This window comes from Oreochromis niloticus, linkage group LG5 (assembly GCF_001858045.2).
Source record: "Oreochromis niloticus isolate F11D_XX linkage group LG5, O_niloticus_UMD_NMBU, whole genome shotgun sequence".
Taxonomy (NCBI): Eukaryota; Metazoa; Chordata; class Actinopteri; order Cichliformes; family Cichlidae; genus Oreochromis; species Oreochromis niloticus.
In genome coordinates, this window is record NC_031970.2 from 20,155,187 (window position 1) to 20,182,155 (window position 26,969).

The window sequence follows — 26,969 nt, forward strand, 5'->3', positions numbered from 1 at the left end:
GATGCTCGAATGCGAGTTTGTGAGTGTACTGTTCGTTTTTCAGCTCTGCACGTTCATGTTGTTGTGTGGGTGTGTACGCTCCCACAGGGGCTCCATTTCTCTCCTTGAAATTGTGCACACTCTGGCTCCCTCCATGGGTAGGGATGGTTAAATCTCTCCACACATATCTCACCTCACCAGCAGCTTGGTCTTTAGGTTTGACGTTATTTACATGCACACACATAGCTATTTCAGTACAGTTAAACAAAAAGAAATATGAACGGCTGCTTTTGAAGCAGTCTTAAATTCATGGACCGCCCCCCCTTTTTTTTTAACTGTCCTCACATCTTTCTGAAGGCTGGCATGGTCAAAAAAGCTTAGAAAGCTAGAGATTGCACTCATTAGTTCATTTGCAGATTAAATAAAATATGCAAAATGAAACTAATTGTCAACTTGGTTTTGTAAAAGAGGGTAAAAACAGGAAAAAAGGATGAAATATTAACGATCTGCTGCCGTTATGACAAGAAAGCAGACCCTTTTCAAAATTCTAAGGTTTTACGAGCGCCAGTTTAAAGCCACATTAGGCAGCAATTTTAAAAGTAATTTTTCAAAATTAGGGAAACAACAACAAGTGCCACATTACACTCATTGTTTATTTAAGATAAAGCTAAGTCCTCCCTTAGTGTTTCCATAGGGGTTAAGAGTCTAAGTATCAGCTGCTAATCAAATGCACTTGATAACTGATCATCAGCAAGTGTGTTCACCTCTATAAAATCAGACGTTTTGGCAGTTTGGATCATTCAGGTGTGTTAATACATTGGCAAGGTCAAAAGACATCAGCAGTGATCTTAGAGAAGCAATTGTTTCTGTCCATCAATCTGAGATAGGTTTTAAGGAAATTTCTAAACAATTTGAAGTCCATCATTCTGCAGTATGAAAGATTATTCAGAAAGTGGAAAACATTCAAGACAGCTGCCAATCTTCCCAGGAGTGGATGTCCCAGCAAATTCACTCCCAAGGTTAAACTGTGTAATGCTCAGAGAAACTACAAAAAACCAAAAACAAAACGGGCCTCAGTTAGCTGGCTAAAATGTGAATGCTAACCACAGTGCCGTTAGAAAAACACAAAGTATGGCTTTTTGGGAAGGCTTTGCTCTTTTGGCAGCACAGCTTAGGTTTGGAAAACAAACAAATCACAAGACTTCTGGAACTATATGCTTTGGACAGATGGGACCAAAGTGGAGATGCTTAGCCATAATGCACAGCATCATGTTTGACAAAGCCAAAAACAGCATATCAGCACAAGCACCTCATATGAACTGTTGAGCACAGTGGTGGAGGGGTGATGATTGAGGTTTATTCTGCAGACACAGACCTGGGCACTTCATTGAATAGACCGTGAACTCTGTATACCGAAGTATTCTAAAGTGAAATGTGAGGCCATCTGTCAGACCACTAGAGCTTGTCTGGTTTATGTAGCAAACCAATGGTTCCAAGCACAGCAGCAAATTTACAAAAGAATAGCTGAAAAAGAAATAAATCAAGGTGTTGCAATGGCCCAGTAAAAGTTCAGACCTCAACCTGATTGCGATGCTATGGTGGGAACTTATCAGAGCTGTGCATGAACAAATACCTGCAAACCTCAGTGAACTAAAGCCCCACTAATCTGAACTGTATTCACCGGTACCTAATATTAAGATCTGGTAAGGACTAGAACATTTTTACTTGGGTCTTAGAATAGCTTTTTTCCATGACTCTACAGTGTGCTGTTTCATATAATCCAGCATTGTTTTGCACATTTGGTGTCCTAGTTAAGTGCTCATACAATTTTATGAGCTGTTGTCAAAGAGAAAGACAAAACTTAAATCCTTCTAAATTCATATTTTTGTGTCAACAGTGCATCAGGTGAAAACTTGAATAACAATGGTAAAGCTTTTTCACTCCAGAGTGATTTATCACTCCCAAACTTTTGGTGTGGCTTTACCTGTCATTATTGTTTTGTGCCCCCCGAGCTTTGTTGTTCTGTTCAGAAAAGGCATTGAGGAGTTGGTGGAGACCAAAACAAGACTAAAAGGACGGCAAATGTTTCTGTTTGATTCACCAGGTGAACAGAAACATTTGTTGCCAATGATCTGGATAATGTTGAGTGTTGTTTGCTGCTCAGCTGGTTGCTAACCAGTTTCACCAGTTCTGCATTATAGTATTAGTGTTGTGTTTCTGCTGCCCCCAAGTGGTCTTCAGTGTATCCACATCCGTATAATTGTATTCATTTCAGACTACCACGACTTTCTGCAAAGATGCCTTTTTGCCCTTGTTTTGTGTAAGTCTGTCTCAAAATAAGACAAATTTTTGTGCTTCATAATTGGTTTTTATTACTTCAAGTATCCTTCTATTGCCTGGAGTTGCTGTTTTTGAGTTTTACCGGATCTTTGCGATTGTAAGTAATTGTATGTAATTCAGAAAGCCAATCCCTTAAGTAAATGAGCCGCCAATAAAAAAAAGCACTATTAAAGTACTTTTAGTTGTCATTTACAGGCACTGTGTAAGTCTTGGTCCATATTACTGGTTTGCTGTCAGGGTAATATAAGCTAAAATATGAGTGTAATATCAATAGAAGTTGTTTTTTTTCATGATTTTTTTTATTTTATTTTGTAACTTTATGCTCCAAAATGTCAGTACAGACTTGTGCATCTGCAGCCATAGATGCACAAAAATGCTGTACACACATTGTGTGAGTGATCAAGGCTTTAATGTCTCAGCAACCTCCAGTGAGAGTGGGATCAACCTAAGAGAATGGGATCAATCTGTCTGACCTTTTCCTTGTGGTAACCTACACTGTTCAATCGCTCATTATTTTGACAGTGAAAGGGCAGCTTTTCCGACTGCGAGCTGTCTGGATGGATGAAACATTACTACAGCGCCCATGTTCACACTATGCACCTTTGTCTCATGACGGAGTCCGAGTCACACAGTTACGACTCACCTACCTACACCTCGATTTTCTAGATATATTAAGTAATATACACTAAAGAGACCTGCAACTGTGGAGTAAGACAGGAACAACGCAGTTATTGTTTTTTCAGGAATGATTAAGTGGCCACGAGAGCATTTAGCACACAGTGCTAACAGAAAACTATGGACTTAATATTAAAAGATTGATGTATCCACTGTGACATCACCCATCATTTTTGAAAGTAAATTTTAGCTTTTTGTGCTTTTCTATTTTATTTATGTATTTATTGGATTTCTTGTCATTTGCAATCATGTAAATTATTTTTGGTTTCATTTGTTGAAAACTGTTTAAAAGTTTAACGTGGCCCTCTTGTTCTTGAGAGGAACAAATTGCTGTAAACACTCTGTTTAAACAAACAAACAAAATTGTCTCTTGATTGCAGACTTCTGAAAAAATAAATTGGAAATTGTGCCAAACGTGGCCAGATTTGGAAACTGTTGTGGAGGCCCACACCAATAAGCTGAACTCAGTTCTGTTCTCTATGTCTTTTATCTCGACTGGTAAGAGTAGATGTTACAAATAGGCAATAGAAACGTGAAATTGGAATAGTAAAAACAATATTTAGCACTTTTTAATCAACATTCCTATTTTCTTCCATTTCATCCCCAACATGATTGAGCATGAACTCCATGAATTCCCTGTTGCAGTCCCTGTCGTTGAGTGCATTACTGCCAGTTCCTCCATAATCTAACTCTTTTGTTATCCCATGTACAAAGATGAGTACGTTGGCTGTGTTGCAGACATTACAGCATGTGTCCAGAGCTAAGGAGAAAAAGCCCAAATTGTCCGCTTTGCTTTTAAACTGAAGCTCCAGAAGCTCCAGCAGTATTTTCCATTCATCTTGTTTCACACGATATCATGGAAAAATGTGTAATTGACACGCTTGTCCACAGTGCTCATTTCACGCTTTGCCTCTCCAAAACGTGAAAAGGACACGCACGCAGAAGTTGCAGTAACAGCAGAAGGAGATATTTTATTTCAAGACAATATGAAAATGATAATGGGAAAGTGTAGCTTTATAATTTCTGGCGATTAAGGATCCTAGAATGCACTTCATACAATTTTTGCTCATTAGTGACATTGTGGCTTAAATTAAACATACTATCTCCCCCTGCTGCTAATGCAACTTCTGCATGGACCGGTGGACTGGTGTGTCTATTACACATTTTGCCGTAGTACTGGGTTGCCTTGTCATAGGTCTCCTGGAGAGGGGAACATTCTCAAATGCTTCTTTATTCTTGGGGTGTATTTTCAGTGAAATCACAAAGCTTTGCTGAATGTGCCAAGCTTGTTAAAAAGTCAATGTTGTTTTTGATCCTTTGCAAGCAAAGGTTCATATATCCCTTCCCGCTTTGCATCAGTCAGATTTTTGTATTTCTCTGCATATTCAGTCTTGTAATGGTAATTCAAATTGAAATCCTCAAATATAGCAGTCAAATGGAACAATACAAATGGTCTTACATGCCAGAATGAAATCGCACTTACCTGTTAGAACTGTTTAGCAATCTGTGCCATTTAACTTGTATATTGAATATGAAATGATTTTAAAATTAAATAGCACAAATTTAAAGAAAGAATTAATAGATATTCTACTACAATTGATTCCTACATATTAAACTAAGACAACAGTCTACATTGATAGGTTTTTATTTACTTTCCTGCCGTGAATCATCTGCAGCGTGTTGTTGTCTTTTACCAAGATCTGTAAATCTCTGTTCAGGTAACAAGGTGACCCTGTTCTGCAGCAGCATTTCTGAGTTTGAGAGTTAATAAAAATGTGAAATTTACTTGGTCCCGTAACGTGTTCTAAAGGATTTTGGATCACGGGTTCTAACAGATTAGGGCTGATCTTTCCATACAGGAATGTGGAGGCTTAAACTTTGTCAAATGCAAATTTTAGAGTTAATAAAATTTAAATGGGTATGTTTTTTAAAAATCAAGTCAGACACAGTGGTACAGAACATATTTATATATTTATTTTGTGAACCAGGCTGCTATATATGTTTATTTATTCTGTAAATATGGGTATTTTGACCTATCTGTGGGATATAGGGTATTGGGTTAGGGTCTTTGGTGCTGTCCTCAAGTGGCCATTCCAGGAAGTGCAGACTTTATTGATTTTTCAGTCCCAGAATTTGCAATTTTTGGAAAAGATATACAAACAGACAAACTTCAATCAAAGAAAATATTCTTTCAAGTTATTTAGAAATACATGATCTACAAAGCAGAATCTCAAACTGTGTGCACATATTGGTAGAAGTGAGAGCAGTCTTAAAAAATGTGTCTAAATTTAAATCATACTTTCACCCGTCCAATCTAATAACTGTTGTGTTCATTACATACTTACAGTATTTGTAATTATACAAATCTCTTTCAGTGCACATTCCTTCTGTCATATAACCACTAGGGTTTTTCAGTGACTTTTATTGGTTTACAGAGAAAAATCAAATAAGAATATTTTACACATCTAGATTTTGTCAAGAAATACATTAAATTAAATGGTGCTGACAGCTGCTATGTATAGTGTAGAGAGTAATAGAAAGACACATGTTCAATCCCAAAATGTATTCAAAACATGTTCTGTCAACACATTGCTAAAAATCACTTGTTGGCACATGTAAGCTGTAGCAGATACAAACAAACATTAAATGCTTTTTATATGCATGTAATTACAAATGTATAATCAGTGTGTAGTCCTGTTGGCTAAATCTGAATCACCGATCAGAGTGAATGTTAAGTACACTGTCCACTGATCAGATAACTTAATCTTAACCTGCCATTTAACGAGGTTATCAACTCACTAACAGGATAATCCTACTAACAAACTGAGCCTGCTGTCCTTAGACAAAACCCCCACACACTTAATCCCCTAAAAAAAATGAGAGTTCCAGCAAATGAAAAACGCAAACAACAGAACAGCACAGAGGTATGTCAGTTACTTTGCAGTTAAAAGTAACAAAAAGCTGTTTTCAGAATTAATTATTTCCAGCTTAAAGAGGACATTTCATTACTTGTGTCTTTTGTAGTTTTTGGCTACAGTTTAATTTATATTTATCGAGCTGCTGGAGACTACCACAGTGAATTGGCTGTTTTGTTTTCAAGACGCATTAAAAGGCTGTCTCTGAAGCACAGAGGCTCGGTCTTTTATACGGACCTGATTTTCTCCACACAGTGTGGGTAGAGGTGGGAAGCACAGCCCACAACGCTCGCTGCTGTACAAGCTAAAGCACTCTACATGAATAATTTGCTACTCCCTGCTCCGGTTTGGCCTTGCTCCTCTTTCCCTTTCACCCACGCAGTGATGTTATGCTGATTCAGGAGCAAAGAGGAGAGTTTGGCACTTCCAACATGGCAGGAAGAGAAAACGTCTCCATAGAAAAGAAATATTATTCAGCATCTCATTTAAGTGATATGGTTAAAAAGGATGATTAGATGGGGTTTCGAGAAAGTTAGAGACGTGAGTCAAGAGTTCAGAAGCTGGAATTTTTATTAGCTGGGTTAATTGTGTGATCATATAAGTGTATATGCAGGTACACTCATATAGCATGTCTTCACTGTAGCTGTTGTTGCATAGCTTCAGTAGTTGTCTCTTGGTCGCAGCGTGTACTAGCTGTCCACAAACACACAGTCGCTTGTTGTGAAAGAACCAGCACAGATGGCTAGTTCTGAGAGCACTGCACCTGTTTATATATAGCTTCTCAGTAGAGCACTTGAGAGATAGGAAAACAAAGCAAGTCCGTCTGTTTGGCATGCCAGTAGCTCCATCCACGCTTTGTGGTCTCAGTTGAGACAGCAGATTCCTTTAGGATTTGGGCATATTAACAAAGGTTTTATCTTGTACGGAGGAATAGCACCAGCAAAAATAGCGCATTATAGATAGATTTTAAATGTAACCATCACGTCTATTTTTGCTGCGTTATATTTGGTTGAGGCACTTTGTTGGGTTTCGGACTTTATCAAACTGAGTAGGTGAAGTTAAATAATGTAGTACCTTACAGTCATACACTGTGGTTTTTGCTTTCTCTGTGTACCCGAGTGTTTTCCAGGGTCTTACTTTATCCTGCTTAATGTTGAAAAATGATGTCGCTGCCCACACTATTGTTACTGCTGCATTAACCAAGATGCACTGCATATTTTCACACTATTCACGATTCAAATGGCATCATTTCTGAGGGAAGGAGTTGCATAATTTGTCACTCATGTTTCATAATTGAGTTATTATTGAGGTTCCATGTTTGCTGGGTCATTGCCACTTATTACAGCTCTTTTCCCCCTGACTGATTAGGCGTCATCTTTGAAACGTGGCTGTTTTTGCAAAAATCTGCAAATTAATTGTGAAACCAACAAAACATCATACAAGTTTAGCAAAAGATGACAATGAAAAAACAAAAAAGATTGCAAAACTCCTTTAAGTTAATTACATTTAAAGAATCGCCAACTTTCTGACTTAATAGATTAAATAAGACTTGGGGGTTTTCATTTTTCCGTGTGCAGGCCACAGCAGCTACTACAGCTAATTTTATACATTTTATAAACATAGATACACAGATATCCAAATGTGTATTCTTAAGAGAACACACCACAAATACAAAAACGAAAGAGATTTTTAAGGAAGCAAATATAGTGATGGTGCTTCTTCTTCATGCACATCTTTCCCCTCTGTGTGTTTGTCCACCACTTTGCATTTAATCATTAGTTATTATTAATCTCTGGCTCTTTTCCACAGTGTGTCTTTTATCCTGCCTCCCTCCCCTCACCCCCAACCAGTTGCGGCAGATGGCTGCCCCTCCATGAGCATGTTTCTGCTTGAGGTTTCTTCCTTTTAAAGGGGAGTTTTTCCTTCCTGCTGTCACCAAGTGCTTGCTCATCGTCGTCTGATTGTTTGAGTTTTCTCTGTATTATTATTGTAGGGTCTATACCTTACAATATAAAGCACCTTGAGGCAACTGTTGTTGTAATTTGGTGCAATGCAAATAAATAAAATCAAGCTGAATTGAAGAACAGTAAAATCGAAAGGGGACCCGTGTGTATAAAGCCATGAAACTTCATTCACACTGCATGCAGTGTTGTTTTGAGGTAGGCAGTGTGGAAAGAATCTGCTGGAAGGCTATATCTGAGTGTAAAGCAGCGTGTGTTTTAAAAATATTAGCTGAGTGTAAAGCAGAGAATGTGGTTTCTGACACTTGGTAAATATATTGGCTGCAGGTGTTTTGGTTTCAGTAATCATGCTTTGAAAAATCACACGCATTCTTTAAGCATGCAGAAAGGGAAAAAGGTAAACCCTGCTAGAATTTGATATGTCTGTTATTGCATTTACAAATGTACATGTACAGTGACGTTGCTGTCTCACCACCTTTATACTGTTGCTCTGTCTGCTGGGATGTGCATGTAGGTACACTGAAGATATTTCAGTATGTTAGCTTTAGTGGCCTCCCATAAATAATAATTCAGCTTAGATAAATAATAATTATATATTATTATAAACAGCATATAGTAACAGCATTAAATATAGCAAATATTATATACCTATATCCTGTATAGACATTGTCTTCACTAACACCATCATTATTCTTACAGCACCACCTTCTCCTTCCTCTTTTCCCATCCTCCTCCTCATCCTTTTCATCCTGTTGTGTTAAATGTGAGCTGTAGCTTTGTCTACTAACACCTACGCCAACATGTCACTAACCATTATTTGTACATCATTTTGTGTTCACACGTCAGTTACACTGAGCAGATAGTAAAAGAGTCCACATGGAAAAACTGGATTTAAAAAACTACCACATTGCCTCCAGTCAACATGTATAAGACATATATGTCTTTATTTATCTATCATACATACATGAGAAATGTATTATATTAGGAATTTATTATATTAGATCACGATTAAGAATCAGACTGATACTCTTAGTGCAACTTCATTAGGGACACATTGCTAGTACTGGATTAGACCTGCTTTTGCTTTTAAGAACTGCTTTAATTCTTCACTGCTCAAATTCAATAAGGTGCTGGAAACATTTCTCTGAGATTTTGGTCCATATTGACATGATAGCATCCATGATGTGAATCCCCGGCTCCACCACATCCCAAAGGTGCTTTGCTGAATTGAGATTTGGGGGCTGTGGAGGCCATTGGAGTACAGTGAAGTCATTGCCGTGTTTAAAAACCCACTTTTGACTAGATGGTTTGAGCTTTGTGACATGACACGTTGATGGAAACAGTCATCAGAAGATGGGTACATCTTAAAGGGATGGACACGGACAGCAACACAATACTTAGGTAGGATGTGGTGTTTAAATGATCATAAGTTAGTAGGGGCCCAAGGTGTGCCTGGAAAATCTCGCCCACACAATTATACCACCGCTAGCGTGAATCGTTGATTCAAGCTAAATAAAGGCTCCATCGAGACTCAGTATTTTATCAATCTTATATTTTCCAACGTTGGCGAGTCTGTGCGAACTGTAGCTTCAGTTTCCTGTTCTTAGCTGACAGAAGTGACATGCAGTGAGGTCTTCTGGTTATGTAGCCCCTCTGCTTCAAAGTTCGATGTTTTGTGTATGTTCATATCTTGATTATAATTAGTGGTTATTTGACTTACTCTTGCCTCTCATTAGATATGTTCGCTTTTCATTCTGTGTAAAGATGGTTGTGAGAGAAAATCACAGTAGTCTTACATTCAAAGTAACTGAAGTCACCTTTGTTCTATATTCTGACGTTGCTGCCCCACGATTGGCTGAATTAATCTTTACATTAATGAGCAGTTGAACTGGTATACCTGCATTTTCTATAGTTTGTTTTTAATCCTACTTTTCAATTAGGGTGTCCATGACCATGCGGCCACCATTCATTGTGGCCACTGAATCTAATAGAGGACAGACAAGGACCACTAAGAAGAACAATCAGTCTCTCCCTTACACAGGGCCGGGTCAATGTCTCTAAACAGGTTTAGTATAAAATGATAAAGAAGACAGACTGTTGTACTCACAGACCTTATCGCTAGAGACATGTCTATCAAATGCTGGCCTCTGGGGTCTCTAGATTAAGATCGCTATTGTCCTGATAGGACGTTTCTTGCTGACTAAATGCTTGTCAGTCTCTGTCAGTCTCTCTTTGCCTTACGTGGAATGTGGGCTTTTCTCATTTATTTGTATAACTCAGGAGGATCTCTTCTTAATGTTACCTTCCTTAATTGAATTTGACTGGAAAGACAGCATCCCGGTGACTTCAATGACTCTCTTTTCCATTTGATCATTGCAGTGTGATGAAAACGTAAGGGTGCGTTAAAAATAAATGTTTTATTTGCAACCTTGTCTGCCATCTTGACTGTTTGCACCGCGGTAAAGATGTCCTCTGATACAGTCACTGCACACCTACCACCATTGTTTATTTATTAGCTGTTACCGGGCATGTTGTTAAATTCCATCTTCTGTATTTATGCTTTTGAAGTATTACACCAATAAAAGAAATGATTTATTTGGGCAGATGGTAATCAGCAATGGAGGTGTTTATGAGGTTATTTGTTTTGTTGTACAAGTCGGTGACACAAGAATGCTCATTCTTCAGGCCCGAGGCACAGATGATTGTCATTAACAGGAGGCTGTGTTACAAACATAGTTCCTTCCCCTCTATTTTCAGCTTTCATTACCTGTAATCGAACCATTTCTTTCCATTGAGCAGTTTGATCGATGTGTTGTGTTGACCTGAAACTGAATCTGTTTATGTTAATATCCTGTCTGTGATGGCTTTTGTACTAGATTTTTAACAGTGTCACACTCCTCTTTCCAAACATAGGGCTTAGTGAGGATGACTGTGAAGGGTGAATGCTGCTCTTGCAGATGCTGTGGGCTCCATAAAAGATCTGATGATTGTTGCACCCGTCCAATCTAATAACAGTTGTGTTCATTTGTATTCGTGCTGCACTCTTTCTCTGTGTACTCTGTTTGAGAGTGCTTAATGCTGTCAAATGATTAACTCTTCTTGAGGAGATGAAAGGCCTTGTTTGGACAGGCTTTCAAATATTCAGTTGTTCATACTTGCTATAGCATGTCCTTAGCACACCGTGTACATTTATGAAGAGACATGACTTGGATTTAATTTATCTAACTAACAGACAGATCTTTATGCTTGTACCCATCAATCACCGAGAATAAGAATCCAGTAATGTGTTTTGGAAAATATTACTATGAGCACCTAATCATGCCTGAGGTTTATTGGTGGCAGAAAATGCAAATTGTCGTTTTTGCTAGCATTAGTGTATAATTTGTTTTGCTGATGTACATACTACAAAATCATGTTCTCCTATCTGATTTCTTTACTTCATGGCTAAATCCTGCTCTCTTGTTTTTGTTTTTCAGAAGAAAGAATGGTTATGCTTGAACTGCCAGACACAGCGGGCCCTGTCAGGAAGCTTGGGAGATATTCCGGCTCCTGTTCCACAGCCCATGGCATCCCCCCGGTCACCTGTTCCAGCCAATCAACAACCACCTCAACAGAAAGGGCCCAATCAACTATCAGGGCCCAGGGCCACAGGTCCTCAACAACAACAGAAACCAGCGGGTCCCCAAGTAAGTGGCCCTCTCTCTAATGTGAAACAGGCTGGGCCTACCTCTGAAACCAAAGGTTCTGCCCAACTTAAGAGTTCAACCCAGCCACCTTCCCAAGCTAAGGGTCCAACACAACCCACGGCTCAGAGTAAGGGACCTGGTCAGGTTAAAGGTCCTACTCAGTCACACGCTCAAAGTAAGGTCCCTGCTCAGCCAGCTAACCAGACGAAGGGCCCGAGCCAGGCCAAAGGGCTGACTCAGACAAAGGTATCTGCTCAGCCCTCTGCTCAGACTAAGGGCCCTTCTGGTGCCAAGACTTCATCTACCCCTGGTAAAGCTGCACCCAGCAATGCCAAGGCTTCTTCCACCCCTTCAAAAACCATACCTACTCAGTCTAAACCCACAGGTAACAACCAGGCCCGCAAACAGCCGCAAAGCCAGGAGAAGACTAAAGTTGCATCTAAATCTCTAAAAGAAGACGTCAAAGCCTCACCAAAGAAGGCATTGTCAGAGACTGTCACTTCTCCAAAAGACACGAAGATAGCTGAAGATGCGCAGAAGTCAAGACACCATGAAGTGAGCTACCTGCAACTTCTTCGCCTTCACCTGTTCCACTTGATTCACCATTTTTTATTTATTTTGCTCCATTAAAACTTGTTCTTTTTTTTACATTTTTTAAATTATTGTGCTTATCAAGCTCTTTATGATTTTATGTTCATATTATAATTTTCATAACTTCATCTGTTCCACCACTCCGCCACCATTATCTTAACCAAATTATCTCTTTAATCCTGAGCAAAGTTTAAGTTGTAAATATTTACATCTTTACCTAAAGGAGCTATATCATAACATAGAGTAGTGCTGTCACGAAAAGGTAGTTGTCAGCATCAGTGTTTTATTTAGGAATTATTATGATATCAAGACCAGTGACATCATTAAGAAGGCACGGAGGAGGGTGACATCAACTTTAAGGTCACCTCGTGCGGAGAAAATAAATGTGAGAAGAACAGATAGAGATACAGAAATTCCTTCACTTAGTAGTGAGATGATTTCTTTTTAATGGACTTCTTTTCATTATCATGATGTCCTTAACATCACCATCTATGTCATTTTCATCCTCATCCTTATCATCATCATCATTGGTCTCAGGAGCCATTTCTTACATTCAGATCATGCCTTCGTTCTGCAGCCATGTTTTGTCCGCTTTTATTTTATTTGCAGGTTTTCTTGAACTTTTTTTGTGTTCGTTCAATGTGACACGTGATGATATTTTAAGCATTCTAAGCATGTTCGTTATTCTTCAGCGGTTGGAAGAATGCAATGGAGAATGCGTCAAAGATGGCAATGAAGCATGTAATCAAATGACATTTGTCCGTAAATGTTTGTATGTTCAACTGTCTGTTATAGTCACGCTGTGTCAGTGTATTTATCCATCTGTGTGTACATAATGCTGAAAGGCAAACTCAACCCAAATCAAGACGATACAGTCAACAGCCATAATAAACTATTAAATAATTCATTACTAATGACACTAACTATTTTGTTTTCTTTTTTCTTTTCTATAAGACAAAAACATTTTGCAATTAAGTTGGTCTTTTTTTCCCCGCAAGTACAAATGCATAAATATTTCTAAATTGCAACTTTTACAAATTTGCCTGATTTCTAAAACCAAAAAGAAATAAAGTGTAAATATTTGGGTTGATTTTAACCTAAAATGTTAATATATATGGTTGTTTGATTGAAGGAACAGTTCACACATAAAAAAAGACAAATTTATGTTTCCTCTGGCCTATAGTGCTGACTTTCCATCTAAACTGTTTTAGTACAAGCTGCCCACTTTTTTTCACCATGTAGTTTGGTGAATATCAAGGAGCTAACTGCCACTTACCAAGTTGTGCTCAAAACTCAACACTAATAAAGTCTGTTTCTCGATATCATGACCTGGTTACTCTAAATAAATAGTGAATCCAGCACTAATTACTTTCACAAAGAAGTTTTTTTCTTTCTACCCCACTGCATCCACCACCTGCATCACATCTACCTGTGCTGTGAGGCTTGTGGTTGTGACAGTGTGACAGCATGTATAGTTTCTTTTTATTTGCATCTGTAGTTCAATAAAAAGAATATAGTTCCTAGAATGAACTACTCCCACCAAGGTTGGTGGTCTTTTTTTTAGTTGTGCAGTCATACATTCTAGAAAGAGACATAGCTCCTTAATTTTCAAATTAACCTTTTTTGCCCGCCACCCAAAAAAACCCATGTATCAAGACAACTTTTTTTTGGTGCTTCGTGCGCCATGAAGCAAGCGTATTTAGTGCCATTATATTTAAGATAAGGCAGACATTATACAGCTGATATCTCCAAAACAATAAGTATGAATAAATAGCACTACAGGGCTAAGGAACAAAACAAAAAAATATATATATATATTTTTTTATTTTGGGGTGAACTGTCTCTTTATAGGTATGTTATTTCCAAGTTAATTATTCTCTAATATATTACTATTAGAGACTATTTCATCTGTATTAGGTGTAGTAAATTAATTTTACTCCTAAGCATTTCAAAAATGCTCATAAAAATGTCACTGATGAGCTGGATGAAATAATTGGATACAAGATGTGCACTGAAGCTTGTAATATACTTTTTCATTAAGTAATTACAGGAAAAAAAGTATGTCTTTTTTGCTTCTGACCTCTTCTCTTCTTCTTCCTCTCTTTTCTTAGGATTCCAACAAATCAAGTTCTCAGAGTTTAAGTGACACTGGATACTCTTCAGATGGCATCTCCAGTTCTCATGGGGAAATTACTGGTCAGATTCGGGAAGAAGGAATCAAGCTCAGTGAAAGAGGTGCTTCCATCCCCTCAGAAATCACCAAGCTGGAGAGCTCCATGAAACCTCTGTTGGAGTCAAAGAGTGCTTCAGATCAGAAGCACAGGCCACATTCACTGTCTGTAGGACAGGACATCAGTCCCGATGACGATGCAGCAAGAGATGAATCAGAAGATGACCTCAGTTGTAAGCTTCGACATGATTACGTGGAGGACAGCAGTGAAAGTGGTCTCTCACCATTGCCAGTAAGACAGAAGAAGTCACATAAAGATTTAACAGATGAAGAATACATGAGGAGGCAAATTATGGAGATGAGTGCTGATGAAGAAGATTTAGAAGATTATGGAAATCAGAAAGTAAAAAAGTCACATAAAACAAGTGGAGACTTAAACAAAGAGAGGCGACGACTCTCTCATCATTCTAATAGTTTTGAGGATGACGCCAAGGTTTCAGAAGGGGCTTATAAGGCAAATGAAGAAGAAGACGTTGTAATCGCTGGAGGCCTTCGCCGCTTTAAAACCATTGAGCTAAATAACACCAACAGCTACAATCGAGACATGGAGCTCAGTACTGAGCATGACCTACGAGAACCAGAGCTAGAAATGGAAAGTCTGACTGGGTCTCCAGAGGAGCGGTCTAAGGGAGAGTATTCATCAACTCTGCCTGCCACCACCCCCAGCTACACCTCTGGAACATCCCCCACATCTGTGTCATCCATGGAGGATGACAGTGACAGCAGCCCTAGCCGTAGGGCGCGACTAGAGGAGGCCAAGCAGCAGAGAAAGGCTCGCCATCGTTCCCATGGGCCCCTGCTGCCAACCATTGAGGACTCATCTGAGGAGGATGAGCTTAGAGAAGAGGAAGAACTACTTAGAGAACAGGAGCAAATGAGAGATTTAGAGCAACAGAGGATCAGAAGTACTGCCCGAAAAACAAAAAGGGATAAAGAAGAGCTACGAGCCCAAAGACGCAGAGAAAGGTCCAAAACTCCTCCAAGTAATCTCTCTCCTATCGAGGATGCATCACCAACAGAGGAGCTGAGGCAGGCTGCTGAGATGGAGGAACTTCACAGATCGTCGTGTTCGGAGTACTCACCTTCTATGGACTCTGAGGCAGAAGGCTTTGAGATAATTGGTGGAAAGCTTTACAAATCAGGAAATGAATATAACCTTCCAACCTTTACATCTCTCTACTCTCCAACAGAAAAGACAGCAGTTTTACCGTCTGATAAAACACTGAAAAGTGCAGAGGAAGTGTACGAGGAGATGATGAAGAAAGCACAGCTCATGCAGAGGCAGGGACAAGCTGTTAATCAGCAGAAAAGTACCTCTCAGTCTGATGATAAGCATCATCTTGAAGCTGGAACTGCACTCACCCCTGGCTCAAGCCCAACACAGGTTACTGCACCTATGTCCTTCTCTACAACAGGCAGTGATCCAAGAATTCCAGGTATTCATGCAGCACAGCATCTATCAAAAGAAACACAAAACAGGATGATGACACAGAGTGCCAAAATTGAAGGTGTTGTTGGAGTTGCCACAACAAAAGCTGCGAGTCATACTGTCACAAATCGCCAGACAGGTGGCCCGGTACCTGCTGGCACCAAGGTAGGCTCCCAGAGGCCAACACAGGCACCATCTGACCCTGGAACAACCTCCCTGACCTCCAGAGTCTTTTCCCTTTTCAAAGGGTCTAGCCCCCCAGTCTCTCCCACTGCTTCTCCAGTACAAAGTCCAACTCATGCCCCATCTGTGCGATCCACTAGTAGTGGTGGCAGGCAACTGCCATCTCTGCCTGGTGGTCCTACATCAGCTGCAGCATCCCATGGGGCTCAGGCACCTCAAAGAGCAGTTTCGCCACGTCTCATACGACAGCAGTCCTCCCAAGATTCACCCGTGATGGTGATAACTCTCGGTTCTGAAACAACTAGTCCTGCCAAGCCACTTACTGTAAATTCTTCCACTTCGCCTTTGTCATCTCCAACACAAGCAAGTTGTAAAACACTGTACAGCTCGCATCCCTCTTCAACAAGTTCGCCAACATCACCTCAAAAACACCCATCACAACAGTCCCTGAAACATTCTTCTCAGATGGCTCAGAATGTAGAAAAAGTTAATGTTGGTATAAGTGCTGGATCTGTGGAGATATCTCTAGGTAAAATTTCAAATATTCAAGGCACTTCAAAGGTTATAGGTCAGGGTGAAACACTTCCTGGCACTAATGTTGTGGATTTGAGGGCCCCAATGAGGCCAGCTCCAATTATAATGACAGACCAGGGAATGGACCTAACATCCCTTGCCTCTGACACAAGACGATACTCTTTAGGAGCAGAGCAGCCAGCTGGTAGACACACAGCAGTGCAACCTCTTATCATGAACCTGAATGCACAAGAGCAACCACACGTATCTGTATCAACACCAACCACAGTGAGTGTCACAGTCGCAGGTTCAACATTCATATCCCAACCAAAGCAGCCTGTCGTGTATGGAGATCCCTTACAAAACCGTGTGGATCTTGGGCAAGGTGTCGGATCAGCTGTCTGTTTAACCCAGAGTAAGCCACCAATCACAGACCCATCTATTCCCAAAATCGATGCCTGTCTGGAGAATCTGGGTATACAGCAGCAACAACTGCAGTTACAGCAGCAGAAGCTGCTTCAGCAGCAACAGCTTCTGGAACAACAGCTCCAGCAGCACCAGCAGCAATCCTCTTTTGCTCGCTATAATTTGGCTAATCAAGTCCAGCCACTGCTGATAAAAAAAGACCTTGTAGTGAACCAGACAAGCAGTGCCCAGCCTGGAGTGACTGCTAGTGCCATACCTAGAGTCTCCCCACTGGCTCCACCATCAGTTTCTGGGGCTCCTGCTTCTAATGTTCCCCACGAATTGTACGGTGGAGTTGCCTTAGAACTAAAAAATAAGCCAACAGTAATGAACCTATCCACAGGTAAGCCCCATGTGATGATGGTGCACCTTGATGAGAGTAATCCATCACAAAGTGGCACAGTGACTCAACTGATAAAGCGAGAGGAACCTCCTCCCCCTCCTCAGGTCTTGGATCTTACTGGACAGATCAAACCAGAAAACCAGGTGGCTTGCTGTGATGTTGTTTACAAATTGCCCTTTGGTGGTTCCTGTTCAGGGTCACTCACTCAGAAGTCTCCCACAGTATCCTCAGATAAAAACACAACCACTGAAAGCTCTCAAGCAGCCCATCCTCCCCATTCACCTCACTACAGCATTAGCCAACAACAACAACAACAACAACAACAACACCAGCCTCAAGTTACACAAGGAATGACAGACGAGCATAAAGCATACCAAACACCCATAGTTCCCTCAGGAAGAATACAGCCATCCATGTCGGATACTAATCTGCCTTCCATGACCGATGCTAGCCACTACCAGAGTAATCTCCAAGGTGGTATGGCAGTAGATCTTAGCAGTATAAATCAGGTTTATGAAGGTGGATACCTTGGCATGGGAGCACAGTATGGTTCCTACACAGACTTGCGTCACCAAGGAGATCTTGGAGGCCCTTCGTTACCCCTTCGCCGATACGGCTCCATGTCAAATATCAGTTCAGACTATGCCTACAGTTCACGTGACCTAACAGTATCACAGGACTCCAATTTGGCTCAGTATAGTGCGACCACTGCCAGGGAGATCAGTCGCATGTGTGCAGCTCTTAACACAGTGGATCAGTATGGGAACCGGTATGGAACTAACGCAGAATTACCATATGGGGCAGGAAGGGGTGGACCTTTAGCAAGGTTAAATCTCCAGCAAAGCTTAGCATCAATAAGGGCAAATTTACTCTATGGACCAGATGGAAGACCAACAGCAAATGGCCAAACCCTAACAAATCTAATAAATGCGAGACAAGCTAGTATACGCGCCTTGTACCCTGCTGCTTTGAGGGGAGGTGATGGCATGATATATTCTACCATAAATACTCCCATTGCCTCTACCTTGCCAATTACTACACAGCCTGCCTCTGTCCTGCGCCCCATGCCGAGAGGAATTTACAGACCGTACCCTACAGGTGTGACTGCTGTACCATTGGCTAGTCTTACAAGGTTGCCTCAGTTGACTCCCAGGATGCCTCTGTCCACGCAGGGAGCATATTCATACCCTCCTCCAAACCAATATCAAACTTCTGCCACACCATCAGGAAGCATGCCCGTGGTAAGCAGCTCCCACCAAGAAACTCCAATGTACCTCGGAAAGCCTTTAACAACAGTTGCGCCACAAACAGTTACAACAATTGCACCATCACAAACTGCAGTACAAAGTGTTGTTGCCACTGGGATGTACACAACAGCTGATCATCAAATAGACCACGCTAAGCTCTCATCACAGAGTATTACAGCTCTCTCTCAAGCTCAAAGCCAGCCTCCAACTGTCCAGCCAGTGCAGGCACAGCAGTTACCTGCTCAAACTGAGCCTTTATCCCTCACTCAAACCCAAACTCAAGCACAACCTGTCAGTCAGCCTCAACAGTTAGTTTTGCCGCAAAGTCAGTCGCAAGCACCACCACATGGTTCTGCACAAGCACCAAGCTCCAAACTTTCTCCACCCACAGATGCTCAGAAAGGTAAGGAAGATGAGAGATTGAGTCAGCAACAAGAGCACATGCTGCAGTTAGAACGAGAACGGGTTGAACTAGAAAAATTACGACAGTTACGTCTGCAAGAGGAGCTCGAAAGAGATCGTATGGAGCTTCAGCGTCACAGAGAAAAAGAGCAGCTCCTGGTTCAGCGTGAGATCCAAGAGTTGCAGACGATCAAACAGCAAGTCCTACAGCAGCAGCAAGCTGAGCGCGAAACGCAGCTCATTATGCAAAGGGAACAACTAGCTCAACAGAGAATGCAGCTTGAGCAAATCCAGTCATTGCAGCAGCAGCTCCAGCAGCAGTTGGAGGAGCAGAAAAGGCAAAAGACGGCAGCAGTGGAGGCAGCAGCGGCAGCTGCGGTGGCTGAAGCTGCCGCTGCATCTGCTGCAGCCGCAGCAGCAGCAACATCTGCCCAAGGTGCTATGCAAGGGGTTGTTGTTGGAGGAGGTCCCCCTCAAGGGTTTATTATTTGTGACCAAAGTGGTAGAGTTATTCAGCAAGATGGACAGAGTGTTCAGTTTTGGCAAGATGGGCAGCTGGTCCAAGCCGTGGTGGCAGCTCGACCTATTCATAGTTCAGCCTCTGAAATGTCTTTAAAAAGCAGTGACAAACAGGTTGACTCTAAGATTATGAAAAAGCAGAATTCTATGCCTCGGCTGAGGGATGGCTCAGAGGAGGACTCTGTGAAAAGGATTACAGACAGCTGTGTGCAAACAGATGACGAAGATGGAGAGGAAAGATTCATGAACAGGCGCAGGAGAACTCGGCGAATTGCAGACTGCAGTGTACAGACTGATGAGGAGGACCAGGCAGAATGGGACCAGCAGCCCGTAAGGCGCAGGCGATCACGTGCATCCAAGCACTCTGAATCTAGTGGTGAGGCTAAATCTGAAGGATCATCTAAAGTAGTTTCTGCAAGCATAGCTATTCAGACCACAAATGATTCATCATGCCAAACAGAACCTGACCAACTAGGCAGGGTTTCACCTGCAATCCACATTACAGTGGCAGAAACCTCAAAGGTTGACCTATTACATTACATTGCGGCTCCTGAAAGAACGCACAAAGGAGAGAGTCTGGCCTGCCAGACAGAACCAGAGTGTCATTCCCAGGGAGTGGTCGTCCCTCAGCTAAGTGTGCCCACAACTATCAGCCCCTACTCAACAAGTCTGCATATAGTAGGTGCAAACACATCTGACCCAATCTCCCCTAGACTCCAAGGAGTTGTTAAGTTTGAGAGAAGGAAACCAGACCCCCTGGAAATTGGCTATCAGCAGCAACAGAATGAGTCTCATTCTCGCCAGCCCCCCAAATCTCCCCAAGTGCTATACTCCCCTGTATCTCCACTGTCTCCTCATCGCATGCTAGAGACAACATTTGCCTCACAGGAGAAGCTTAACAAGGCCCACGTAACGCCCCAGCAAAAGGCCTTCACCGCCGAGTCACCCCAACGCCACCAGACCCTGCCAAGACCCATAAAAAGTGTGCAGCGTTCGATGTCGGATCCAAAGCCTCTCAGTCCTACATCAGAGGACCCTGTCAAGACCAGGTTCTCCCCATATCACCAACAAGCTGTGTCCAACAGTCAGGTACAAATCATAACCTTTTGTTTAAACAGAGTTTATCATGCATGTAACATATCAGTGTTTATACACAACAAAGAACTAGTAGAATTCTAAAAATTTAAATGCCTGTTTGAAGAGTATAATCACAAGACAAATCTGACTTTAGAAACTAGTTAAACTAATGTGTGGTTATTAGTGTTATGCATTAAAACTAATTTATTCTACAATTACTAGAGCCTATTAGCACAGATACAATCAAATAAAAAGAGCACCTTTTGGGGGCTGTTTAAAGACACATAGTGCTTTTCAACACTATAAAACTAAAACTTCATTACGTGAGTTAAAAAATACACACTCTAACACACACGCACACATAGTTTACGCCAACATATGCTGTCAAAGCAGCTTCAGTGCACCTTGGGGTTCATTTTCAAGGTTGAGATTTTATGGGAAGGATGAACACAATTCTTCCAGGATATTTTCCCTTCATTTGGTATTTTGATAAGGGAGGTGGAGAGCGATGTACAACAAACTGGTCGAAAATCAACTCAATTTAGGTTTGAAGACTTTTAAAGCCATAGAATATCATCTACATCATTTTTATACTGGTCAAACCTCCATCAAAGGATAAAAGTGATTATAACAGTTCTTATATTAATTTGCATAACAGAGCCAGTATATCCCCTGACTGCAAGGTCAAAGGTTCAGGCTTTTCCTTTAATATGTATCCAGGATGTCGCAGGATGCTTTGTGTGGACATGGACATGGATAATCACACAGGATCTGGCATTGACAAAGTACCAGAATGATCTCATAAGAGCAGATGGCAATATCAGAAAAGCTTTTCTGCTACATCTCCTCCCCTATCTTCTCCCTTTATACATTTTTAGTCCGTTTGTCTCTTTCTCTCTTTCTATTTGCCACGTTTTCTATTTTTGGTAAACCCTGAAGTTTTGCCACAGGGACACACAATGTGAAGTAATCCCACCGCTGCCTTGCTCACTCCCTAATTGTTAGCAGCTGGTCAAAGTAAATTAACATCGCTCTGCACTTAGACCAAGTCTTTTTCATATTCATACCTCTAATCTTTAGTGTTAACGTTTAATACTCGATTCTCTTGTGGATACTAAAAAAAAAGCCCTCCATCATGGATCAACGAAGCACAAATGTTTTGTAAGTAAAAGACTAGCATAGATATCTTTTTAAACTGTGTTTTATTTGTTATGCTTGACTGTTCTCACTTGCATGCTGCACATAAATATTTATGTCTTGTAAAAGAAGTCCAGCCACAGCAACTATCAAAGCAGTAAAGGGAAAATTAGCATTTTTCTGAAAATACATTTGGAGTGAAATCAGAAGACATTTGCTTCATTTTATTCTTCATTTTATTCTCCTGTCAGCTTGAAAAGTATGTCTAACCATCACCTGCTTATTTTTACATATACTAAACTGCTAAAACACAGAATTTATTCAACGTTATATTTCATCAAAAATTTTGTCATTGACTTTTATGGGCCCTAAATTTAAAAAAAAAAAAAGCTGTTATTTTAAGATAATAGCTTTGTAGACTAATGCTTAGTTCATTACAATAACAGCGGTTTTAATATTACTGTTTTATAAGCAACATGGTTACATCTGAACATTTTTATGTAGTGTGACATAGCGTGGTGCTCTGTGTTGACTTCCAAATCTAAACATTTTATTTAAAATTGTTAACCTGGCATAACATGAAAAATTTCCCTTACATTTTCTGGCTTCAGTGGAACATTTTAATAAATATAATGAAATTAAACCATATTAATTAAAATACTGATGAAGTTCAGGCTCTCACAGTACATAGCTCAATTAACGTCAGGGAGTCTGACAAAACACAGGGCTTAATAGTTCTTCGCTTCGGTGTAGAGATGAAGATGTGTGCAGCTTCTCTATGAGTACTAAGTGTTCAGTAATGAGTTTAATTTACATAAACACATTCTGTTTATAGCTCCGTGTTTGCTGATGTGTATCTGCCCCTCCTAGCAGATGGCCTCCCTGCAGCAGCAGCAGAACTCTCTGATGAGGAAAGTAAAGAGGACTCTCCCCAGCCCCCCTCCAGAGGAGACGCCACTTCCCATTGTTACTCCAGCACAAATGTACAGCTCTCCTGGCATGCACCAGAGGGTCCTTCCAAGACCCGCCCAGGGTGTCACCAAGGCTGGCCTTCTGAGCGAACTAAAAGCTGTGGAACAAGAGTCATCGAAGCTTCGTAAGCAGCAGGCTGAACTGGAGGAAGAAGAAAAAGAGATTGACGCCAAGCTACGCTATTTGGAGCTAGGCATTACGCAACGAAAGGAGACTATGGTGAAGGAGAGAGAGAGGAGAGAATTGGCCTACCTGCGATGTATGGGTGATGCCCGAGACTACATGTCAGACAGCGAGCTCAATAACCTTAGGATGGCAGCTGCAACTGGAACCTTTGATGCTAATGGTTTGTTGACAAGGCCCAGCACCGCCCCACTGAGTCAGTTTACGAATGATCTCACTGCAACTTCCCAGTATCCCTCAACTTCATCTTATATGTCTTATCCATACCCTCAAACATCTACACAGCAACCAGGCTCCACTTACCAACAGATAGGTTTCCAGCCTCCTCAGTACCCTTCATCCTCTGCACCCCAGCCTGGAACATTCCAGCCACATCCCCCACCAGGCCCTGGATATCAGAACCAGGGAACTTATTCCTCACGCATGTATGGCCAGTCCTCTTATCAGACAGACATTGGCATGCAACAGCATGGTCACCAGGGCTTCCATTCACCTGCTCAACCTATGCCTGGACAGAGCCTTCCTTATCCCACTCACAGTTCCTACCAGCCTGGCCTTTCCTATCAGCCCCAGGCTGAGATCCTCACCGTCCATCAAAGACCAAGGCAAACATCTTTGGCTGACCTTGAACAAAAGCTTCCCACCAATTATGAGGTCATCAGCAACCCTGCAGTATCAGTGGCTACATCAGCTCCAGATAGCAGCTATGGTTCAGCTTATGGCAACGCATATGGACAATACCGCCCACCTGAGCCAGGCTTGACTCATTCTGTGGAGAGCCCCACATCTGCTTATGCTACAGATGGTCTCTACACTTCTAACCTAGAGCAGAGTATTCCTAGGAACTATGTCATGATCGATGACATCAGCGAGCTGACAAAAGACAGTGGGCAACCCACAGATGCTCTGGGTCATCCAGTCGGAGGGCGGTATCGCAGTGAGAATGGCCCCGCTCGAGGAAGTGCATATAGCAGGCCAGATGATGAGCCCGTGGACGCTTATGGCAAACCTATAAGTTCCACAGGTTACCAGACCACAGTGGACAGTCGCACTGGCACCACAGTGAGTGGAGGCTCTTCGTATTACTATGATGATTATAAACACTCATCACGTAGCAGCTCTAGCAGCCACAAATTAACTTCCAAGAATCTTGCCCCTGCCGTAGTCTCCTCTAAACGTAGTAAACACAGGAAGCAGGGAATGGAGCAGAAAATTTCTAAATTCTCCCCTATTGAAGAAGCACGGGATGTGGAGTCTGACCTTGCCTCTTACACAATGACAACATCAACAGGGGGTTCCTGTACAGTGGTGTCCAGATCCAAGAAACTTCAGGATGATGCCACCTACGGGATGAAGAAAAGTGCATACGACCAGCAGAAATATTATGGCACCAGTCGTGAAGGTCTTGAGGACGAGGACCGCATGTATAGCTCTGGTAGGTCCAGGTCTACAGGATATGGTATGGACAAGATTTCTTCCAGAGATGCCACAGGGCACCGGAGTAAATCATATGAAAGAGATGCTATGGAGCGATCTCAGAGAAGCAGCCGCAGTGGAAGGCCTCCTATGCGCCAGAATTCAGAAGAGGAGAGCCCGCTCAGTCCGGTTGGAAAGCCTGTCGGCATGGGAAGAAGCTCTGGCATATCAGAAGCCCATGACGTGAGAAACCAGTACGGCTCCAGCCATTCACTTCCAGATGTACAGGACCATCATAAGAAGGACCTGCCCAGGAGTCATGTCTATAAACCAGATGACCCTTATCTTGTAGATGACATGCATTGTGCTGTTTCTGACAGTGAAGGTAACTGGTGCTGAATTATTTGTGCTGTAGTTTGTTCCTCTACCGTGTGCTGAAAAGACTGCATGCCAAGTTTGGAGAACGTCACCATTTTTATTTTTATTTATTTATTTTTAATTTTTTTCCTTTGACAAACAATGCCAAAAATGTTTTATATTCATGTTTTGCATGCATAGTTTTTATGTATGAGGTGGGCCGTGAATGCTGCTTTTTTTTCTTTCGTTTTTTTAAACATCTGCATGGCTCTGGAATATGGAGCATGGCTTTCCAGATATTTTGCATGTCATCAGTCTGCATGCTACTCCACCCGCCAATGTATACCACTGAAATTGACTGATCATGTCTGTATTGATTTTTGAAAAGCCTATCATTTGGGTCAAGAGGAGACTGACTGGTTTGAGAAACCACGGGAGGCCCGTTCTGATCGCTCAAGACATCATGGAAGTGGGAGTCACTCGTCCACAGGCAGACGTAGTAAACATACTTACCATGATTACGACGAGCCTCCAGAGGAATACGGTCCACAGGATGAGTACAACCAACGCCACTCATCCTCCACACCACGGGACCACCGTCACCACAGCAGCACCCCTGGCAGACACAGCTCTTCCCGCCACACCACAGAAGACTCCAGGTCCTCTCGGTCTTCCAGGACACACCCCAAAGACCCATCTGGCCGTTCTGATGGCCGGAGCTCCTCATCTTTACAAAGAAGGACCGGTGCAGACTCCCGTTCTGCCCAGGGAAGCCCTCGGAACTCAGGAGACTTCTCTCGTGACTCCGGTCATCACCATGGCACTGCAGGAAGGAGTCAGAGGGGACAAGGAGATCGCTCAACATCCCGGAGACAGGATCCCACTGCAACAGGGCCTAAACCACAGCAACAGCAGCCCTCTCAGGGCCATTCTGGACAGCAGCGGTCAGGTGGGCAGGACCAGTCGGGGAGACATCCAGGCTCTGAGCCACTTGATGGTACCCAACATGCTCAGCAGCAGCACCATCAGCAGAATGCACAGCAGCAGCAGCAACAACAGCAACAACAGCAACAACAGCAGCAGCAGCAGCAGCAGCAGCAACCGCTACAGCAAGGCCAAATACAAAGCAGCCAGCCTATACCAACAAGTGCAGGGGCTGGACCAGCACAGCAGCAGCCAAAAGCTGGCCAAGCTCCAGCACAGGGACGACAGCCTGGAGTAGGGTCGGCAGCAGGGCAACCACCTGCAGCGGTAAGTAGAGCTACACCTGGCCTTGCTTTCCCCACATACAACAACAGACATGTTTTTATGGCTACATATTTTAAGTAGTTGTGTTTTCTAAATAATCCACAGAAGCCTTTTATGATGATATAATAATTATAAGCAATGAATTGCACTGGTGTGTCCCATTCAGCTTTCAAAAACTATTTCAAATGCCACTATGGATAAAGCTGTTGTTTGATGCTGTTGCTGAAATGCAAGTGTGAGAACAACATGACTCACTCAGAAATCCACTCAGCAGTTCCAGTTTCCCCGTACTCAGTATTTGTCTTGATTTTTGTTCAGGCAAAAATGGAAGCCACACCTGCAGCAGCTGCCACAGGAATGAAACCTACAACAGGAATCCCAATAGCACCTCAGCCTACCAAAATAGCCACGCCACCTCTAACAGGCATTGGTATGTCATAGTATCACTGTCAAGATGTCATAGCCAGCGCCACAGGCAAAAATATGGCACACGGTACATGATGATTTTGATTTGTTGTTGTTGTTGTTTGCAGGCTCCAAGGCTGCTCCTGTTGGGATCGGTAGCAAACCGGGAGGTATAGGCAGCGCTGCAGCAGGCCAGGCACCTGCTGAAGGGGAAAATGTTCTCACCAAAATCCTGCAAGGAGGAGCTGCAGAGCAAGCAGGAAAACTGGGAGATGGTACTCTCATTAATACTTTAATTTATTGAAATAGAGTTTTCCTATAGGTTTAGTTTTGGTATGATATGTTAAAACAGAGAAATTTATTACAGCTAAAACTAAGCTCCTGGATTTTCTTGTTTTTTCATATTTGCCTTCTTCTGTTTTGTCATTCTTGCAGCTTTGTCCGGCCTTGGGAAGAAGTTCACTTCATTCTGGTGAACTGAAGAGAGGAGGGTAATGAAACTGTAGTTCTTAATAAGAGACATGTTGAAATGATAAAAATATGTACATTTTTGTTGTTTTTCGAGCTGTTATGTTAGAAGCACGGATTGCTTTAGAGAAATGATGACGGGCTGACATCTGTCAACAGAAATGATGGAACATTTCCGAATTTTGAATAGTTACTGCTTAGAAAAGGGAAATGTGTGTGGTTATTATT

The 26,969-nt window shown here is 41.9% G+C and overlaps 1 protein-coding gene across 4 annotated transcripts in view; it reads left to right on the forward strand.

The window, feature by feature from the left end:
• The window catches only part of bsnb (bassoon (presynaptic cytomatrix protein) b), a 78,165-nt gene that overhangs the window by 46,011 nt on the left and 5,185 nt on the right, over nt 1-26,969 (forward strand). For 2 of the 4 annotated variants that reach the window (XM_019358825.2, XM_025907268.1), the window contains exons 4-10: nt 11,347-12,111; nt 14,259-20,567; nt 22,563-24,648; nt 25,009-25,871; nt 26,187-26,298; nt 26,402-26,548; nt 26,709-26,764. In XM_019358825.2, the coding sequence (XP_019214370.1) occupies nt 11,347-12,111; nt 14,259-20,567; nt 22,563-24,648; nt 25,009-25,871; nt 26,187-26,298; nt 26,402-26,548; nt 26,709-26,749 (10,323 nt within the window). In that variant the 3' untranslated portion in view covers nt 26,750-26,764. The remainder of the gene's footprint in view (nt 1-11,346; nt 12,112-14,258; nt 20,568-22,562; nt 24,649-25,008; nt 25,872-26,186; nt 26,299-26,401; nt 26,549-26,708; nt 26,765-26,969) is intronic. The other 2 variants (XM_025907269.1, XM_025907271.1) reach the window with 2 other exon arrangements.